We start from the raw sequence: 20379 nt of genomic DNA on the forward strand, positions 1-20379 counted from the left end.
CTCCTGAACTATGCAGTTAACCCACTGTTCCCCAGTAGGCCATCATTGAAAAATAAGAATTTGTTCTTAACTGACTTGCGTAGTTAAAGGTTTGATAAAAATAAACATTTAGTCCCCAGGGGTCAGTGTGTTTTGATCTCATTTCTCTATATTTAGTACTACTGGTTCCTGCTGGTCCTTTATCAGGGCTCAGATAGCTGCTGGAGACCTTTCATCTTCTCCCTTATCGGGCTGTGTGGTTCCCCTCTTAGTGATGGGGATGCTGGGCACCCCAATCACTATCTTTCTGTCTGTCTGTCTTTCTTTCTGTCACTCACACCTCTACATCATGTTAGAGGGCATGCCTAGTATTGTGCAGCTAATTATATCTGAGCAGGAGACCTATCAATGGTTTTCCTGGGGCAGTAACAGGAAGTAATGTGTGAGTCAAGATGTATGCTCTCTCCACCTGGCCTTCCATAACCTCTTCATTACAGGTCTGCTGAGCGCTACGCTAGGGCCACCTGAGCTTGAACAGGAAAACGGGGAAAAATAAACTCTTTGAGGTTCAAGTTTAGGTCAATGCTGCAGAGGAAAATGTGCTATTACTTACATAACTTACGTTATTTAGATGCATGAAACAAAGTTCAGCTAATTCCCAATTCATTCGCACTCTAGGTTATATTGTGTGATTAGGGCTTGTTTTGAGGTAATGGACATAAATAACTTCATCACGTTATACTATTGTATCTCATCGGTTTCTGGCATCGGTTTATACACAGTAACGAAGTCAATACTTGAACTAAGTGATGATGTACCGATGATGACTTGCCTGCAGTGTGTAGAGAGATACAGATGAGTGACCTTCAACAAAGATTTACCAACAAATAATGTTCCTTTTCCCCTCTCTTCTCTTCTCCCCATCTCCTCAGATTTGTCGTGGCTGAACTGGTGTCTGACGGGCTCCTGTGCCTTCAGCCTGGTCCTCATCCTCTTCTTCAGGGAATCCTACGACCGCCTCTACCTCGACGTCTTCGTCTCAGTCTGACAGACAACACACACACAAACTGACCCAGGAGGAAAACAAAGACTGGAACAGTGTTAAACACATTGCACAAAGAAGAGGAGAAAAATAAGCCCCCTTTTTGACCTTATAATAATTAGAAATAACTGCAGTTGTAAATGTGTTATATGACGGTGGTCGTCGAGGCATTGTGATTTCCATGTAGCCAATGAGAAGAGCTGAAGAGCCGAGGGCCTCAGACAGTTAGTCATTAATGTTTAACTGTAAGGGACTGTTTGTCCTGCTGGCCTGGTCCTCAGATACAGCATCGTCTTTTTCTTTTTCGTAGTGTAAAGTTCAAATTACAGTTGAACCGTTGTTTTTTTAACCCGGTCATGGCATGATGAGGGACTGTTGTTGTTTACAGAAGTAATGTCTAAAGAGGCACTCTGTGGCAGGTGACCTGTGACCTGGCTGTTCTCTGGTTTTAATCAGGAAGGAGAGGCATGATTGGCTGAGGAGCTCTAGCAGCCAATCAACAGGCCCAACCGTGCCCGTCTATTCTAACAAGGGACCGCATAGCGTTTTAGTGTCACTCATAACTGCTGGTTATGAATGGCAGGGGGGAAACTGTCAAACTGAGCTGTTCTGCAAATGACCTGTGTACCTGTCGTTGAATAGTGACATATGAGCTCCCTTTTTTAAACCCCTCCCCCCCCTCCCTCTCTCTCAAGGAATATTATGCAAGACTGATAATGACAAACCGTTCCTCCCCTCGTGCATTTATATATTTTTAAAATCTCCCTATTGAATTGATTGGTCCCTGCCAGTGTCGTGGGCCGTGATTGAATGAGCCCCATTGAGTGTCTCTCTCAGCATGCAAAGTCAGAACTCTCTCTGTGTATTTCGAGGCTCTGCTGTGCAGGTCTCATGGTGTAATGAGACTATCCGTGTTCATTAGCAGTTGATAATTAGGAAGTAGCAGTTTCCCCATTGTGACCTTTCAGCTTTGTTAAAGAAACTGACTACAGGAGTTTTGTTTCCGAGTTGGTTATTATGTAGACATTTTAGAAGATGTTCTCAAATGTTATTTTCTTAGTTTTTAGTTTGTTTTAATATGTGGGAGATTTTTTCCAATTTCAACTTGACAATGCATTCTTTTTTTTCTATATTCCTCAGTAGACATGTCTGTTATTATTCCAGATATTTATGCATTGAGGGATCAGAACACTAACACAGTTGATAACAGTAACAGACAAATACAGAGACTCTATAATGAAATATGGGAATACTGCTTTCTGTTGCCCAGCTGAGACGTGGCTGATTCTGTATGGAAATGTGGTAATGGACCCACATAACATAACCAGGAAGCTGGTCTACATGTAATGCACAACGTTCACCAGCAGGGAGCGCTGTGCTGGGGACACTGATAAAATAGGGAGTGGTTCTGTTAGCAGCTCTTTCCCTGGCATGCATGGAGTTGGTGGTGATGCTTCCCACCAAATACAAAACAGACGCGTAACAGACGCTCAGAAAAGTGACATCCACAGAAAAGACAGGAACAACAAGGAACAAACTCGGCACAGAGTTTAGAGTGACAGGTCTAGCACACCCTCTGACCTTGTCACCTAATCACTCATCCGCAAGGTGCGACTGGGAACTGACAACCTCTGTACAAGGGGTTGTCAGTTCCCAGTCACGCAGCTGTATGGCAGAGATACTGTCTGTGGAAAAAGTTTTCTTTGGGGTAGAAAAAAGTTTTCTTTGGGGTATAATGTATGTCCTAAAAAGCTTGCCTTTCATTTACTCCTTGTTTTACATTTTACATTCTGTCTAGAGAAGTGTTATTTTTATCGTTACCATAGTGATAGAACACTTTGTTTTATCTCTTTGCTCTTTACCTTCAATACCTTGTGACATGTTGCCTTAATTACCTGTGAGCTGTGCATCCTGTCCCCACCCACACTGTGTCGATGATGTAGTCTGTATGTGTACAGTAGTGAAACACACGTTTCCATTACACTGCTAATCATGAGTTCCTGGGTTGGGGGTATAGATGTTCTTATCCTTGTTCTGTGAAACCAAAAACTAATGTATGTGAGATTTTAAGCACCTTATTAAAAATACATTTTGAAAATATATATCCACTCTTCTCCTCCCCTTAATTTTCAGTTTCACAATTAACTGTAGTAACATTTCTCAATACTGTAGTTATGGAGGAACATACATGCTATGTTATTCTGGTTGTTCTGGCAGGGCTGTATGAAATGTTAGTTCCCATTTCCAGTTAATGAAACAAATCAACATTTCCTACGTGTTGTAAAGTCCATAAAGACCCCTATACCCCCTAGAATAGTGTTTCCCATGTCCAGTACCTCAGTCAATGTTTTTGTTGTGGCCCGGACAAGCACAAGTCTCATGGTTCGGATAAGCATTTGTTTGGGTGTGCCTTAGCCTGGATCAGAACACGGCATGCACAGCGTTCATGACCCAGGGGATCAACTGGAATGTAATGGTACTCCAGCATTCGTCGTCACACTATCCTCTATGGCAGCGTTTCCCAAACCTGGTCCTTAGCCCCCCCCCCCCCCCCCCAATCTTGTTTTTTGCCCTAGCATTACACAGCTGATTCAAATCATCAAAGCTTGATGATGATTTGGTTATTTGAATCAGCTGTATCGTGCTAGGGCACCGGTGGGGGAAACCCTGCTCTATGTCAGTCATACGCACAAGTATTTTGCTTTCAGGGTAGTTGGATTGCAGTTCATTGCAGCAGTGCAGAGAGCAAGAATAGTCTTGTACTGTAGTGTAGTTAGCTTAGAGGCAGTGCACTTACATTTAAAGACAATGTTCCCCGCTTTAGCGGAGACCTCATTCACGGTAAACGCTACATATGTCGGCTCAATCGGAAATGACCTTTTACATTTCTGTTGCAGAATCTGTAACGCTTCATCTTGACAGATTGAATGGAGCACTAACTCTTCTTACTTCTAAGTGGAAAGTTGATAAAAATAGAGCCACCGTGTTTTCTTGTCAGAGAGAGATAGGCAATGACACAGACACTTTCAATTGTTCAGGATAACACAACAACAATTGGCCTGTTTAACTGCTTTCAAAAGCAGTCAACAATTTCTTCCACTTGTTCTGAATCCAGCCTTCGCCACCACAGATAGACTTGTCTTTGACACGCACATTTGTCTTTGTCATTGACGGCAGGTCTCTTGGGAGCAGAGCAGCCTGTTGGAAACAATAGTTTTCATTTTCTGACAAGCAATTTGGTGATTTTCTGTTTGGCTTTGTTCTCTCTGTCTGTCTTTTGTTTCTGCCGTTGTTGCTCCGCTGTCTGTCGTAGACTATGAGACTGAACGGATGCTGGTAGAAAATAGGCCTCCCTGTCTCTCCAGGTGACATTTTTATCTCTTCCATTCTAACTGCCACTCTTCACATCTCCATGCTGGGTTCCATTTAAATTGGTTGTTTTTTTCTCAGGCTTTATGAAGAAGACAGCTTTGCTTCCCTCCATTCTTGGCAGGCAGGCAATTCTCCTGTGCCTCAGTCTTCTTGGGACTTCCTTTGCTATGTGTCCTAACTGAAAACCCTGGATAATGAAAAATTGTCTGCACTTTCAAATGGCTCATTTTTTAAATTGTCTTATCTTATATACACTGTATTACTGGGCTGTAGTGTTGATTAGGAGGGATGGGTTTAGGGGCCGGAACTATGAGCTGCATGACAGCTGGATCCTAGTTGGAATATCCATCATGAGTGACTTTGAGGTGTAAGCATGCACAAACACACACATGTGCACACACAAACACAAATGCACACACACACCACACTCTTAAAAACAAAGATGCTTGTTGGAACCAAATAAGGTTCTTGAGAGCGATGCCATAGGAGGGCCATTTTAGCGTCCCTGAAGAACCATAAGAGGGATGGTTCTTTGAAAGACCATACAAAAATCCAAAACCAGAAATGTTTCAGCCCTCCAGGACTGGAAATGAATAGCCCTGCTATAGGACTGTGTTTCCCAACCCTTGTCAACCAGTACCCCCAACAGAACACAGTTTCATTGTACCTGTGGACAAACACACTCGGCTCATTGAGGGCATGATGATTATTTGACAAGTTGAATCTATTGTGCTTATCCAGGGTTACAATAAAATGTGTACTGATGGGGGTACTGGAGGACCAGGGTTAGGAAACACTGCTATAGGCTTTTAAGCCTTATTTTCAGTAACAACCATGACTGTGTTTGCTAGTGACAGAGACATCATTACTGCATTCATTCATTTTCAGTCTTGTGGTCTTCACGAATTGAGATCCTACATGAATATGTTCTTATTAAAATATTATTTATGGGTCAAAATCATGTTTTTCATGAAATGTGATGGTGTTTTGATGAAACCAAATCAAAGTAAAAAAAAAAAATGTCTGATTCTACATTGATAAAGTTTGATCATAGTTACTGGTCCCCTCCTCCATGTCAAATGCTTGGATTCAGGAGTTGGGATTATTAAGGGGACTAATTTTAATCCATCAATCTGATATTCTCTTACCTAATTTAAATAAGTACCACCTTGTAACCAACATTGTAGAAAGTGTGTTTACAAAGGGGCGTGGTTTATATAGCTACAGTGAAGGAAAAAAGTATTTGATCCCGTGCTGATTTTGTACGTTTGCCCACTGACAAAGAAATTATCAGTCTATAATTGTAATGGTAGGTTTATTTGAACAGTGAGAGACAGAATAACAACCAAAAAAATCCAGAAAAACGCATGTCAAAAATGTTATAAATTGATTTGCATTTTAACGAGGGAAATAAGTATTTGACCCCCTCACAATCAGAAAGATTTCTGGCTCCCAGGTGTCTTTTATACAGGTAACGAGCTGATATTAGGAGCACACACTTAAAGGGAGTGCTCCTAATCTCAGCTTGTTACCTGTACAAAAGATAGAAGACACCTGTCCCTAAGAAGCAATCAATCAATCAGATTCAGAACTCTCCACCATGGCCAAGACCAAAGAGCTCTCCAAGGATGTCAGGGACAAGATTGTAGACCTACACAAGGCTGGAATGGGCTACAAGACCATCGCCAAGCAGCTTGGTGAGAAGGTGACAACTGTTGGTGTGACTTTCGCAAATGGCAGAAACACAAAAGAACTGTCCTGGGGCTCCATGCAGGATCTCACCTCGTGGAGTTGCAATGATCATGAGAACGGTGAGGAATCAGCCCGGAACTACACAGGAGGCTCTTGTCAATGATCTCAAGGCAGCTGGGACCATAGTCACCAAGAAAACAATTGGTAACACACTACGCTGTAAAGTACTGAAATCCTGAGGTTTGCCAATGAACATCTGAATGATTCAGAGGACAACTGGGTGAAAGTGTTGTGGTCAGATGAGACCAAAATGGAGCTCTTTGGCATTCGTTTGTGGAGTGCTCTCCCGTCCATTGGACATTTTGTCTGTGGGAACTCGCTCTTTTTCTCTCGGTCCACTCGTCCAAGTGCCGATGTATTCGTGGCTTGATGTGAACAGTACAAATTTGTGTCACTACCAAAGTCTAATGGTTTTAAATGACTGTTTTATATTGTCTGGCAACTCACTTGTAGAATGGGCTTGCAGTAGGTCTCTTAAAAAAAGAGAAGCCGTGCAAGGTTATTAAACAGAGGTGCCTAGTTATTCTTCTTTTGTTGATATCAGGTAACGTGCAACCTAACCCTGGCCCTGATATGCAATGTCTCCAAACCCCTCTGATTTTAAATCAAGATCTGGTTTTGGTATTTTTCAGTTAAATGTACCCAGCCTGTTGTCAAAAATTGATGTGGTTAGGATTTGGGCTAAATCAACTGATGCTGATGTAATTGTGTTTTCTGAAACATGGCTCAGCAAGTCTGTTTTTGATAAGACGTTTTGATCAACTGTATCAAACCCACGTTTTATACGTAAGAGAAATGTGTTTAAGTGTTTTAATGAGCAGGCTTTCTTTCATGATTTGTTTTATTTTGACTGGAGCAAGATTGAGTTTATCCCTGATGTGGAAACTGCCTGAATTCTTTCATGATGTTTTTTCCCAAATAGTAAACAAACATGCCCCATTCAGCAGATTCAGGGTTAAAGGGCGGGATAATCCATGGTTTTCTTCTGAGCCGTCTTGTATTATACACGACCGTAATCTAGCCTGGGCTAAAGCAAGGAAATCATGTTCTGATGCCGACTGGCTTATTTTTAGGAAGTTACGAAACAAGTGTTATTTTATGTATGTTACCACTGATAACCTGAATGACCCTAGAAAATTTTGGAAGGCTATTAAGTCTATGTCTGGTAACAGTAATGTTAATGAATTACCGGCATGTGTTTTGAAGGACTCTGTTGCTGTATATGACAAAACTGAAATGCTGAATTGTTTCAATGAGCACTTTGTATCATCTGGTAGGCTGTTTGATTCAGTGTCCTCTGTCTCTGTACAACCATGTGTGGATGAACCAGTGAGAGCTGGTCAAACTTTTAGCTTTTTGCCATTCTCAGTGCAGGTGGTACATAAAGCCCTGAAAGCCTGCAGGTCCTGATCTTTTGGATCCCTGCTTTTTAAATCTGGCAGCTGATTTCATAGCTGAACCACTTACATCTCTGTTCAATCTAACCTTGGAATGTAATGAAATTCCAAAGATCTGGAAATCAGCATTTGTCCTACTGCTTTTAAAAGGGGGAGATCCAACTCTTTTAAATAATTATAGGCCAATCTCAATGCTGTCACCCCTGGTGAAAATACTTGAAACCCTTGTAAGTGAACAGCTAAAATAGTAAATAAAAACTAACTCTATTTTATCAATGTACCAATCGGGCCTCAGGAAGAATCATAGCACAATTACAGCAGCCATGAAGGTTTTAAATGATATCACTGAAGCCATTGACAAAAAACAGCACTGTGTCTCACTTTTTGTTGATCTCTCTAAGGCTTATGATACAGTTGATCATGATATACTAAGGCAGAGATTGTCAAGTGTGGGTCTTTCAGAGCATGCAGTTGCATGGTTTGCTAACTATCTGTCTGATAGAACTCAGTGCACTCAATTTGATGGGCTTATGTCTGTTAAATTGTCTGTCTTGAATTGTCTGTCTTGAGCCCCAAGGCTCTGTACTTGGTCCTCTCTTATTCATTATTTATATAAATTATTTAGACAAAAGTGTCCAAAATGCACAACTTCATTTTTATGCTGATGATACTGTTATTTACTGTTGTGCCTTGTCTCTTACAAAAGCTTTCCAGAACATGCAAACTGCTTTTTATACTGTTCAACATACCTTGTGTCAATTGAAGCCTATCCTCAAAACTGAGGAAACTAAACGAATGGTGTTTTCTAATGCAAGAAATAGACCTCTGAACCTTTCACCTATTACTACCTGTCAGGACCTGTCAGGGCAAGGAGATTGAGGTTGTAACCTCAAATAAATATCTTGGAATTTTAATTGATGACAGCCTCTCTTTTAAATTGCATATTCAACAACTTACAAAGAAAGGCCTGTTTTTCTTTTGAAGCCAGAAGGAGGCTAGTATCAGCTACATTTATGCCTTTACTAGACTTTGGGGATATTTTATATATGAATGCTTCCGCTCAGTGTTTGAGATCAATTGACACTCTTTACCATGGCACTTTGAGATTTATTTTAAACTGCAGAACCCTTACACACCACTGCACTTTGTATACCAGGGTTGGCTGGCCTTCTCTAGTCACTCATAGGCTCAGTCACTGGTATACTTTTATTTACAAAGCCATTTTGGGTTTACTACCTTTTTATTTGGGCATTTTTATTGTTCAGAAATGTGGTGGGTACTCTCTTCGTTCGCTGGACTTTATCCTGCTAACTGTTGCAAATGTCCGAACTGAATTTGGTAAAAGGGCTTTTATGTACTCTGCGCCATCGTCTTGGAACACCTTACAAAATACTTTTAAACTGGAAGAACGTCCCGATTGGTGTTTTTAAGTCACTGATGAAGGTTTTTGAGGCTGATTCCTTGACCTGCCAATTTTTTTAATTTGCTGTTTTATACTCTTGTGAATTCAATGGTTTTTACTAGATTACTTGTAGTTTTTTATGCCTGTCCGTAATTTTTTTTGTAATGACTTGGTGCTGCCTATCTTGACCAGGACGCTCTTTAAAGAGATATTTTAATCTCAATGAGCCCTTCCTGGTTAAATAAAGGTTAAATAAATAAAAATTAATTAATTAACTCAACTTGCCGTGTTTGGAGGAGGAGGAATGCTGCCTATGACCCCAAGAACACCATACCCACCGTCAAACATGGAGGTGGAAACATTATGCTTTGGGGGTGTTTTTCTGCTAAGGGGACAGGACAACTTCACCGCATCAAAGGGACAATGGACGGGGCCATGTACCGTCAAATCTTGGGTGAGAACCTCCTTCCCTCAGCCAGGGCATTGAAAATGGGTCGTGGATGGGTATTCCAGCATGACAATGACCCAAAACACACGGCCAAGGCCTAGCCAGTCTCCAGACCTTAATCCCATAGAAAATCTGTGGAGGGAGCTGAAGGTTTGAGTTGCCAAACGGCAGCCTCGAAACCTTAATGACTTGGAGAAGATTTGCAAAGAGGAGTGGGACAAAATCCCTCCTGAGATGTGTACAAAGCTGGTGGCCAACTACAAGAAACGTCTGACCTCTGATTGCCAACGAGGGTTTTGCCACCAAGTACTAAGTCATGTTTTGCAGAGGGGTCAAATACTTATTTCCCTCGTTAAAATGCGAATCAATTTATAACATTTTTGACATGCGTTTTTCTGGATTTTTTTTGTTATTATCCTGTCTCTCACTGTTCAAATAAACCTACCATTAAAATTATAGACTGATCATTTCTTTGTCAGTGGGCAAACGTACAAAATCAGCAGGTGATCAAATACTTTTTTCCCTCACTATAGATCTACTGGTTAAAAAATAAATATTGTAGGATGTCAGCAAGTATAGTTAGGATAATATAATGCATGTAGTTTTCCCTTAATACAGTGGCCACATCAGGCCTACAAGTCATATTATGTTGGCTTGCAAAGTGATGTGTAATTCCTATCGGAACCAACCAGACTGAGGATATTCAACATTAACAATGTTTATTCACCTGCATCCTGCATTCAGAAGGATGGCCAGGGTTGGGAAAACTAAGTTAAACATCTACACTGGACCAACCAGTTCAGTAACGGGTGACATTTTATTTACATTTGAGCTAGCAGGCCACAGGGAAGTACCATCACTGACCTCTGGGTCTTGTGCTTCCAGGTGTGTCTGCTCGCTACTCAGGTTGTCCTTCCACCAGTCCCGGTTCCATCACCAGACCACAAGCCACAACACAAACACTGGACACAGCACAGACCAACCACAGCTGCCAATTCCTTTCAGCAGCTGTCAGACAAGACTCAACCCCTTCCCCTCCGTCAACACAAAGACACAGACACATTGTGGATGGACTAACAGACTGAACGGACTGATAGATTTTTAAATTAATGATGGATTGAATTTGAACTTGTTGAACATTTATAACTGTAATGAATTTAGGAAAAAATAAATACATTTAACTGTTATTTATATTTGAGTAGCATATGATGAACGAATCAATCAGTGTACATGCAAAAACATCTACCTAGAGCATTCTGGGAAATATGATAACGATGGGTGTGGTTTTGGTTCAACTCTGTTTATTAATTAACACCAACACTGGGGTTCTTACACAACACTGTGTTCATATAACTCTTTACAGTGTTAATTTAACTCTTGAATCAAAACTAGAAATCGGGGTGGCAGGTAGCCTAGTGGTGAGAGCGTTGGACTAGTAACTGAAAGGTTGCAAGATTGAATCCCTGAGCTGACAAGGTACAAATATGTCATTCTGCCCCTGAACAAGGCAGTTAACCCACTGTTCCTAGGCCGTCATTGAGGGATTCGATCTAGCAACTTTTTCGTTACTGGCCCAACGCTCTAACCACTTGGCTACCTGCTGCCCCAATGATGAGGAGGATGAACTGGCCAATAAATTAATATTTTTAATGATACGCCCATATAATTTTGTTGTTGGGGTACACCCACACCATTCTGTTGTTGGGTTACGCCCACACCATTCTGTTGTTGGGTTACGCCCACATCATTCTGTTGTTGGGGTACGCCTACACCATTCTGTTGTTGGGGTACACCTTCATTATTCTGTTGTTGGGGTACGCCTACACCATTCTGTTGTTGGGGTACGCCCACACCATTCTGTTGTTGGGGTACGCCCACACCATTCTGTTGTTGGGGTACGCCCACACCATTCTGTTGTTGGGGTACACCTTCATCATTCTGCTGTTGGGGTACGCCCACACCATTCTGTTGTTGGGGTACGCCCACACCATTCTGTTGTTGGGGTACGCCCACACCATTCTGTTGTTGGGGTACGCCCACACCATTCTGTTGTTGGGGTACGCCCACACCATTCTGTTGTTGGGTTACGCCCACACCATTCTGCTGTTGGGGTACGCCCACCCCATTCTGCTGTTGTGGTACACCCACACCATTCTGCTGTTGGGGTACACCCACACCATTCTGTTGTTGGGGTACACCCATACCATTCTGTTGTTGGGTTACGCCCACACCATTCTGCTGTTGGGGTACGCCCACACCATTCTGCTGTTGGGGTACGCCCACACCATTCTGCTGTTGGGGTACGCCCACACCATTCTGTTGTTGGGGTACACCCACACCATTCTGCTGTTGGGGTACGCCCACACCATTCTGTTGTTGGGTTACGCCCACACCATTCTGTTGTTGGGGTACACCCACACCATTCTGCTGTTGGGGTACGCCCACACCATTCTGTTGTTGGGTTACGCCCACACCATTCCGCTGTTGGTGTACGCCCACACCATTCTGTTGTTGGGTTACGCCCACACCATTCCGCTGTTGGTGTACGACCACACCATTCTGCTGTTGGGGTACGCCCACACCATTCTGCTGTTGGGTTACGCCCACACCATTCTGCTGTTGGGGTACGCCCACACCATTCTGTTGTTGGGTTATGCCCACACCATTCCGCTGTTGGTGTACGACCACACCATTCTGCTGTTGGGGTACGCCCACACCATTCTGCTGTTGGGGTACGCCCACACCATTCTGCTGTTGGGGTACACCCACACCATTCTGCTGTTGGGGTACGCCCACACCATTCCAACACAGAAAAACTGCTTTTTAACATATTTAATTAGCATTTTTGGAAGGAAAACAATTTCACTCATATTGTAATTAATTATCGTTCATTTTTCATAGAAATGTGAAAACACTGGACAGTTACTTTAAACTTCACAAGGCTTATAAAGGATAACATTTACATGTATAGAAGTAAACTCAGAAGTCATGTGCTAAGGTGAAATATATTTTTGTGGATCGAGTTGTCAATGACAAACAGCATTCTCCTTTTCCTGTCCACGCCAAAATGAGCTACATCAATATTTTTAACACTTTTATTTCTAGCTGTAGAGGGTTAAGAAGAACTAGCAAGCAGACAGCCAGTTTAGCGTTCAGTCTCCAAACTGCACACTCACAGGGCCATACACACTACACACACTGACACTCCAACACACATACAAACACTCACTCCATCATCTGCTCACACATTTATACTGACTACACACACTCACAGGCAATCATTATATACGCTGCTGCTACTCTGTTTATCACATATCCTGATGCCTAGTCAGCTTACCCCTATAAATATCTACCTCTATCGAGTCAGTATCCCTGCAGATTCTAAATATGGTACTGGAACTTACCCTGTACAGTATATAGTATGCTTACCTAGTTTATAGTGTTCTTCATATTTTTATATCTTGTGGGTTTTTGTTCTACCTTGTTATTTTTATATCTTGTGGGTTTTTGTTCTACCTTGTTATTTTTATATCTTGTGGGTTTTTGTTCTACCTTGTTATTTTTATATCTTGTGGGTTTTTATTCTACCTTATTTTTACATAGTTATTGATTGCTGCATTGTCGCGGTTAGAGCTGGCAAGGAACTATACTTAAAAAATGTAAAACTTGAAACTAATGTAGGGAGACAATGCCTAAAGGAGGCAGCATGTCGTCAGAGTTAAGGCTGTTATGGTAACCAGACAGGTGGAAACGTCACGGCCAGGAGAGCACTGGACCCTTTGATCCAGCAGGCTTCCTATTTAAATCACACACAGACGCACGCACACATATGCTAACTTTTTAAAGTGCACCTCCGTCCGTCTGTCTGCCTACCTTGGTTAATCTAAACAGGCAGAAAGTTGCCCCAGCTATATCTCTGTGGGTTCCTCGGAAACAGTCTCTCTCTGTCTCTCTCTGTTGCGCACACACGCAAGCACGCACACACGCACGCACGCACGCACGCACACATGCACACACACACACACACCTTCTCTTCCTCTCATCACAAGTGAACTAAGGTATGTTTTGTTTCATGCCGGAGACCAAGGTTGCCTTTGATAGCTCTGTTCAGACAATGTGACTAAGCACTCAATGCATGAACAAAGTGTAGGAGGGGGTACAGCCAGGGACTTAGCATCCTTTTTCACTCTGGATGAAAACGTGTCAGGCAGGGTTTGGCTGTGTAGTGAATGTCTTGGAGCTGTAGAGGAGCATTCAGCAGGTGACTGGGTAACTGGGAGTTCATGGTAGCTCAGCAGGGGTTTGGATGACTGAATGGCTGGGGAATGCAGAGGGTCAGTGGGCAACAGTTTCCTTCCTTTGGATAAAAATATGTCAGGGTTTAGGTAGTGAATGGCTGTGGGACGCAGAGGGGCGGTGGGCAACAGTTTCCTTCCTTTGGATAAAAATATGTCAGGCTTTAGGTATTGCATGGTTGGGTGAGAGGTACAATCAAAGGTGCAATCAGCAGGCAACTGAGCGTCTATGGAGGGTCTCCAGCTTCATTAACCTATAGTCCCCTGTCCCTATGGCGCGTCGGAGTGGCACTGAGACCTCCACTGCGGCCGGCTGCTGTCACAGCAGATGCTCCGGGCCAGACCATCACTGGCCTGACGCTGACGTCAAGTACCTGTCAGACACCTGATGTTGCTCAGCTGCTGTTCTCTCAGAGGAGGGGAGAGAGAGGGGGGAGAGAGGGAGGGGGAGATGGGGGGAGAGAGGGAGGGAGACAGGGGGAGATGGGGGGAGAGAGGGAGGGAGACAGGGGGAGATGGGGGGAGAGAGGGAGGGAGACAGGGGGAGATGGGGGGAGAGAGGGAGGGAGACAGGGGGAGATGGGGGGAGAGAGGGAGGGAGACAGGGGAAGATGGGGGAGAGAGGGAGGGAGACAGGGGGAGATGGGGGAGAGAGGGAGGGAGACAGGGGGAGATGGGGGAGAGAGGGAGGGAGACAGGGGGAGATGGGGGGAGAGAGGGAGGGAGACAGGGGGAGATGGGGGAGAGAGAGAGGGAGAGGGGGAGATGGGGGAGAGCGAGGGGAAATTGGATACAGGAAAGGGAGGAAGAGAGAGAAAGTGAGAGTGAGACAGAGAGGTAGAGGGAGAGAGTGATGAGTATTGAGGTAGCGTGCTGGAAGATGGAGGGACCGAGTAAAGTCACCCTTATCTCTCTCTCTCTCTCTCTCTAACACTGTCTCTCTCTAACACTGTCTCTCTTTTTCTCTCTCTCATTCTCTCTCTCCCTCTACCTCTATGTCTCTCCCTCTTTCTCTCTCTCTCTTGCTCTCTCTCTCCCTCTCTGTCTGTTTAGTTAGGTGGTTAGGTGACTGCAGCCAGAACACAGACACTGTGATTGAAACATATTGCCTCGCTGTTGAAAAGAGTCAGACAGGTGAGGGCAGGGCTGACGAAGTACACTATCTGCCAACATAACCGGATCAGGGTGAAATACAGCTCTTGGCAATGTCTCTTTCTCATTGTCGCATCGCCTACAGTATGTAGTAGGATTTTCACCCACCTCTGAAGCAGACAACAAATCTGCCAACAGTTAAAATCTTTGAAGAAATCTTTGATCTCTACCTAACACCTCCCCCAAAGTCCCATCGTCCTCCATTTATCCTGGAAGATACACTGTTCAGCTACAGTATGTGGGCTTTATAAATCCCTCTATCTTGCTCTTTGTCTAAACACAAAGTCTAGCACAACCACCATGTCTATTATTATGTGGAATATAATGAATTGACATGATTTTGTCATGGTTGATACGTTTTTCATTAGAGCAAATCAAGTCTGACAATTTAAAGTGGAAATTACAAACATCAGAAGCCTTTTTAAACCTAGAATACACTAAAAGTTTGTGTATCCTGAAAATTCTCAGCAACAAATGAACATCCTACATCTACGGTCAACTAGCTGAACCATAGAGTCTTCCAGCTCCAGCTCCTCCTCCACTGTGTTTGTGTGTTTATACAGATTTCCCCTACGCTCAGCATAGAAGGTATATAATCTGTGACAGAAAGAACGAGCACGACTTGATAGATCCGCTCAGCAGCTTACGGCCCTGGTCACAGCAGCAGAGGAGTGGATAGAGGAGAGGATAATGCAGTATAGAGAAAGGTAACAGCCACAAGAGATCTACTAACAATTAACCTGTTTGTCATATTTAGGTTAAACACAGTGCAGCTTTGTCTCTGTTCACATGAGGACCCTACTGGGAGACCTAGAGGACCCAGGGATTTACCTGGGATGTAAGGTGAGAAAAGACCATTTAGAACCAGAGAACCAGAGCTATCTGGCTCTTTCCACCAAGTCTCTCCCTAAGCAGTTACCTCTTCCCTGGCTGCGATGAGGCAAGGGGTGGCCAGGGGAGAAGTGACGGCTCAGGGAGAGACTTGGTGGAAAGAGATGGGTATATCTGTTTCTCTGGTTCTTTTTTGTGGTTAAAATACACATAGGCCTATACATTTCTGAACAGCCATCCACAACAACCACAATCCATAAGGCACAAATGGCTAAATGAAGTAGCAGCAGTGTGATTCACATCAATGCACTATGTAGATAGATATCCATAATAAGTGACATTGCCCCACCCGTAGGCTATAGAGCTTCCCAGCTTGTAGTTCTGAAACCCAGAAATGAGTTACCTCTGGTTTGTTCAGTCATTCCTATTGGGAAAATGAATGGGGAAAGAATACGGTTTTGGCATAAACATAGAAAATAAGGTCTGAGGTTAACACAGGTGTCACGCCCTGACCGTAGAGAGCTTGTTATGTCTCTATTTTTGGGTTGGTCAGGGTGTGATTTGGGTGGGCATTCTATGTTCTTTTTCTATGTGTTTTGTATTTCTTTCTTTTGGCCGGGTGTGGTTCTCAATCAGGGACAGCTGTCGATCGTTGTCTCTGATTGGGAACCATACTTAGGTAGCCTTTTCCCACCTGTGTCTTGTGGGTAGTTGTTTTCTGTTTTGTGTCTTTCTGCACCAGACAGAACTGTTTTGTTCGTTCTCTTTGTTAGTCAGTGTTCAGTTCAAATAATAAAGATGAACACGTACCACGCTGCACCTTGGTCCTCCACTCCTTCCTACAGCCGTTACAACAGGCTTGGGAGAAGTTTTGTTTTATGAAATAATATCAGTAAGTTAACATGATCTTTATGAAGCATTAGAGTTTTTTTCTTATTACATAAATGTTACAAAATTCACAAAAAGGGACATCAGCTGATGAAGATGATCTCCTAGAACAAAACGTATAACATCTCCCAAGCCTGTTTTGCCACATTCCTTATTTTCGGAGTATATAAAAAAATAAAATCCCACAAACTTTGTCCAACGAACCATGGCGGAGGTAGTGGCTACAAAAAGACGCCATTACTATTGCTCTCTACACCACTGCTGTCATCCTTCCCTCCAAGCGTTTATTCAATTGGATAATATTTGCATGCCGACAGCAGTCGTACCATTGGAAGACATACTGTAGCCTACAAAAGCTTATTCCTGCTCTTTTTCCACAATCCATCAAACGCATTTGGTGCGTCAAGATAGTGGTCTCTGCCTTGTGGTCTCTGCCTTGTGGTCTCTGCCTTGTGGTCTCTGTCTTGTGGTCTCTGCCTTGTGGTCAGACTTGCTCAGCCGGAACAGGCTTAAATTTGCACCTTTTTAAATGCTGATTTAAATGTCATTGAGAAAACAGAAAGGTGTCAAACAATTGTTTCGTTATCATCTAAAAGTAATCCTAGAAATAATCATCTCGTTTTTCAAAAGTATTTGTAATCTGATTACAATATTTTTGCTGGTAAAGTAACAGATTACAGTTAACTGTTTTGTAATCAGTTACATGTAATCCGCTTCTCCCAAACCCTGCATATAGACAGCATACAAGTCCTGCAGGATTTTGTTCCAACTAGGCACCACACCTGACCAACTGAGTTAATTGATCAGTTCAGTGATTGCCTAAATTCAACACACCTGGTCTTCCAGGTCAGTTAACTCCAGGACCAGGGTTGCCTACCCCCGCTGTAGAATATATAAACTTATCTAAAGATTCATCCTCATCGAACAATAACAAACCCGACCACTGGAAAGACAGAAATACAAAACAGCATTTATGCATGACCCATTTGAAAAGATTACAGTGGTGAACATTATAGACTGGCATCGGTTACGTCCCAAACGGCACCCTAGCGCTCTACTTTTAACCAGGGCCCATACTGTAGGGTGCACTATATAGGGTGCCATTTGGGACTAAGTGTCATAGAAGAAGCCCTGTATAGCTATTACAGCCCTCTCAGACATAATGCTCTCCAGCTGAGAAATAATAGGTCCTTTCCTCCTCCGAAAGAGAGCTGCATGTGCGCGTTTGTGCGCGTAAGTGCATGTACGCGTTCCTCTGAAACAGTAGGAAAAGCTACCTCAAAAACCCATTCATTACATTACCTTCCTCCCTATACAACCATTATGAATCATCAAACACGACATGACCTTCTCAGCTGCTGCACACTTTATATAAATACTGCATTTTCACTGTAACAAATTGCTGTAAATTTATAGCAAAACATTTATAGCTACTGTAATTTTATACTGTACTGTAAAGAGCAATGCATTATGGAAGCTCACAGGCATTCCGCTACACTGCTGTAGAATATACAGCAAAGTACTGTATTACCTGTTTTCCTGCATATTTACAGCGGCATTCTGTGAATGATGGTGCATTGTGGGAAAATGATGTGAGTGGGGAAAGAATCTTTGGGTCATTAACATAATTTGAGGCGTGCCTTGAAAAAGGCTATATTTGTTATACACATTAGTGAGAATGCTGTGTCCCAGAAAATATTGTACCATACAGTGAATTCAGAAAGTATTCAGACCCTTGATGATTTCCACATTTTGTTACGTTACAGCATTGTTCTAAAATGTATTACATTTTTTTCTCTCATCAAGCTACACACAGTACCCCATTATGACAAAGCAAAAGCAGGTTTTTAGAAATGTTTGCAAATGTATATAAAATGTAAAACTGAAATACCTTATTTACATAAGTAGTCAGACCCTTTGCTATGAGACTCAATTGAGCTCGGGTGCATCCTGTTTCCATTGATCATCCTTGAGATGTTTCTACAACTTGATTGGAGTCCACCTGTGGTACATTTAATTGATTGGACATGATTTGGAAAGGCACACACCTGTCTATATAAAGTCTCACAGTTGACAGTGAATGTCAGAGCAAAAAATCTAACCATGAGGTCAAATGAATTGTCCAAAGAGCGCTGAGACAGGATTCTGTCAATTCACAGATCTGAGGAAGGGTACCAAAAAACAACTGCAGCATTGAAAGTCCCCAAGAACTCAGTGGCCTCCATGTGTAAGTGCGTGTGCGTGTGCGTGTGTGCACATGCATCTGCCTTTATGGTACAGAAGTTTGGAACCACCAAAACTCTTCCTAAAGCTGGCTGCCCCACCAAACTGAGCAATCGGGGAGAAGGGCCTGATAGTCACTCTGACAAAGCTCCAGAGTGCCTCTGTGGAGATGGGAGAGCCTTCCAGAAGGGCAACCATCTCTGCAGCACTCCACCAATCAGGCCTTTATGGTACAGTGGCCAGACAGAAGCCACTCCTCAGGGCCTGAGAGAAACAGGAACTGGGAACCAAGAACTGGGGATGGTGCTGGGAAGAGATCTGTAGAGGGGAGGAAGAACAACCTGAGGAGCTCCAAAAAGCAAGTCATGCAGGCTCTAGTTTTGTCTTATCTTTATTATTGTCCAGTCGTGTGGTCCAGTGCTGCAAGGAAAGACATAGCTAAGCTGCAGCCTGCCTAGAACAGAGCTGCACATCTAACTCTTCATTGTAATCAGAAGGCTGATATAAATACTATGCATGCCAGTCTCTTGGCTAAGAGTTGGGGAGAGACTGACTGCATCACTTCTTCATTTTATTAGAAACAATAATGTGTTGAAAATTCCCATTTTTTTTGCATAGTCAACTTACACACAGCTCTGACGCACACACTTACCCCACCAGACATGCCATCATGGATCTTTTCACAGTCCCCAAATCCAGAAGAATTCAAGAAAGCGTACAGTATTATATAGAGCCATTATTGCATGGAACTCCGTTCCATCTCATATTGCTCAAATTAAGAAGAAACCAGTTTTTAAAAACCAGATAAAGCAACACCTCACGGCACAACGCCTCTCCCCTATTTGACCTAGGTAGTTTGTGTGTATTGAGATGTAGGCTACGTGTGCCTTTTGTATTTCTTTTTATTGATGCAGTTCTGTCCTTGAGCTGTTCTTGTCTATTAATGTTCTGTATTGTGCCATGTTTCATGTTTTGTGTGGACCCCAGAAAGAGTAGCTGCTGCTTTTTCAACAGCTAATGGGGATTCTAATAAATAACCTAAAATACCAAGCAGACACACAAGGGAGCCCTAGACCCGGAGGTTAATGGTGGCACTCCCCTGTGATCCGCTCACTCTGGGGAAGGTCTGGCGTTTGGTCTCTCCTGATGCTGGAAACCGGGATCTGGCTTGGTGCTGAATCTGGAGAGGGGAAAAAGAACACCCTGAGGTGCAAGCAGACCTACAAGGGAACCCTAGACCTGGAAATCAACTATGGCACTCCCCTGTGGTCTGCTTAATACATACAAAGATACCTTTTGATGTAACAACATACTGTATCTTATTACAAATACGAAATACCTTGTAGACCAATGTATCCTTAATTACAACAACATTCTCAGTCACTGTTACAGAAATGTTTTACTTGTTTTATCTATAAATGTGATATTTTTAATCAACCTTAGTTTAATTAATGCATTGACTAAGTTACTCTGGACAGCAGCATCTGCTAAATTACATGTAAATGTACAAATAAATGATTGCAAAGCTCACTGCTGGTTATTATTAAAATGAGGTCAACCCTAAAACTATTAGTATTTTGATCAAGTTTGGCCATGCT

At 42.9% G+C, this 20379-nt stretch overlaps 1 protein-coding gene across 3 annotated transcripts in view; it reads left to right on the forward strand.

Moving 5' to 3' along the window:
• Positions 1-3123, forward strand: part of LOC110501805 (solute carrier family 49 member 4) — an 81952-nt gene extending 78829 nt beyond the window's left edge. For all 3 annotated transcript variants that reach the window (XM_021579640.3, XM_090216087.1, XM_090216086.1), the window contains one exon: positions 912-3123. In XM_021579640.3, coding sequence (XP_021435315.1) covers positions 912-1027 — 116 coding nt within the window. In that variant the 3' untranslated portion in view covers positions 1028-3123. The remainder of the gene's footprint in view (positions 1-911) is intronic.
• Positions 3124-20379: the final 17256 nt, after the last annotated feature.

Source organism: Oncorhynchus mykiss, chromosome 22 (assembly GCF_057628025.1).
Source record: "Oncorhynchus mykiss isolate SJ-2025 chromosome 22, ASM5762802v1, whole genome shotgun sequence".
Classification (NCBI taxonomy): Eukaryota; Metazoa; Chordata; class Actinopteri; order Salmoniformes; family Salmonidae; genus Oncorhynchus; species Oncorhynchus mykiss.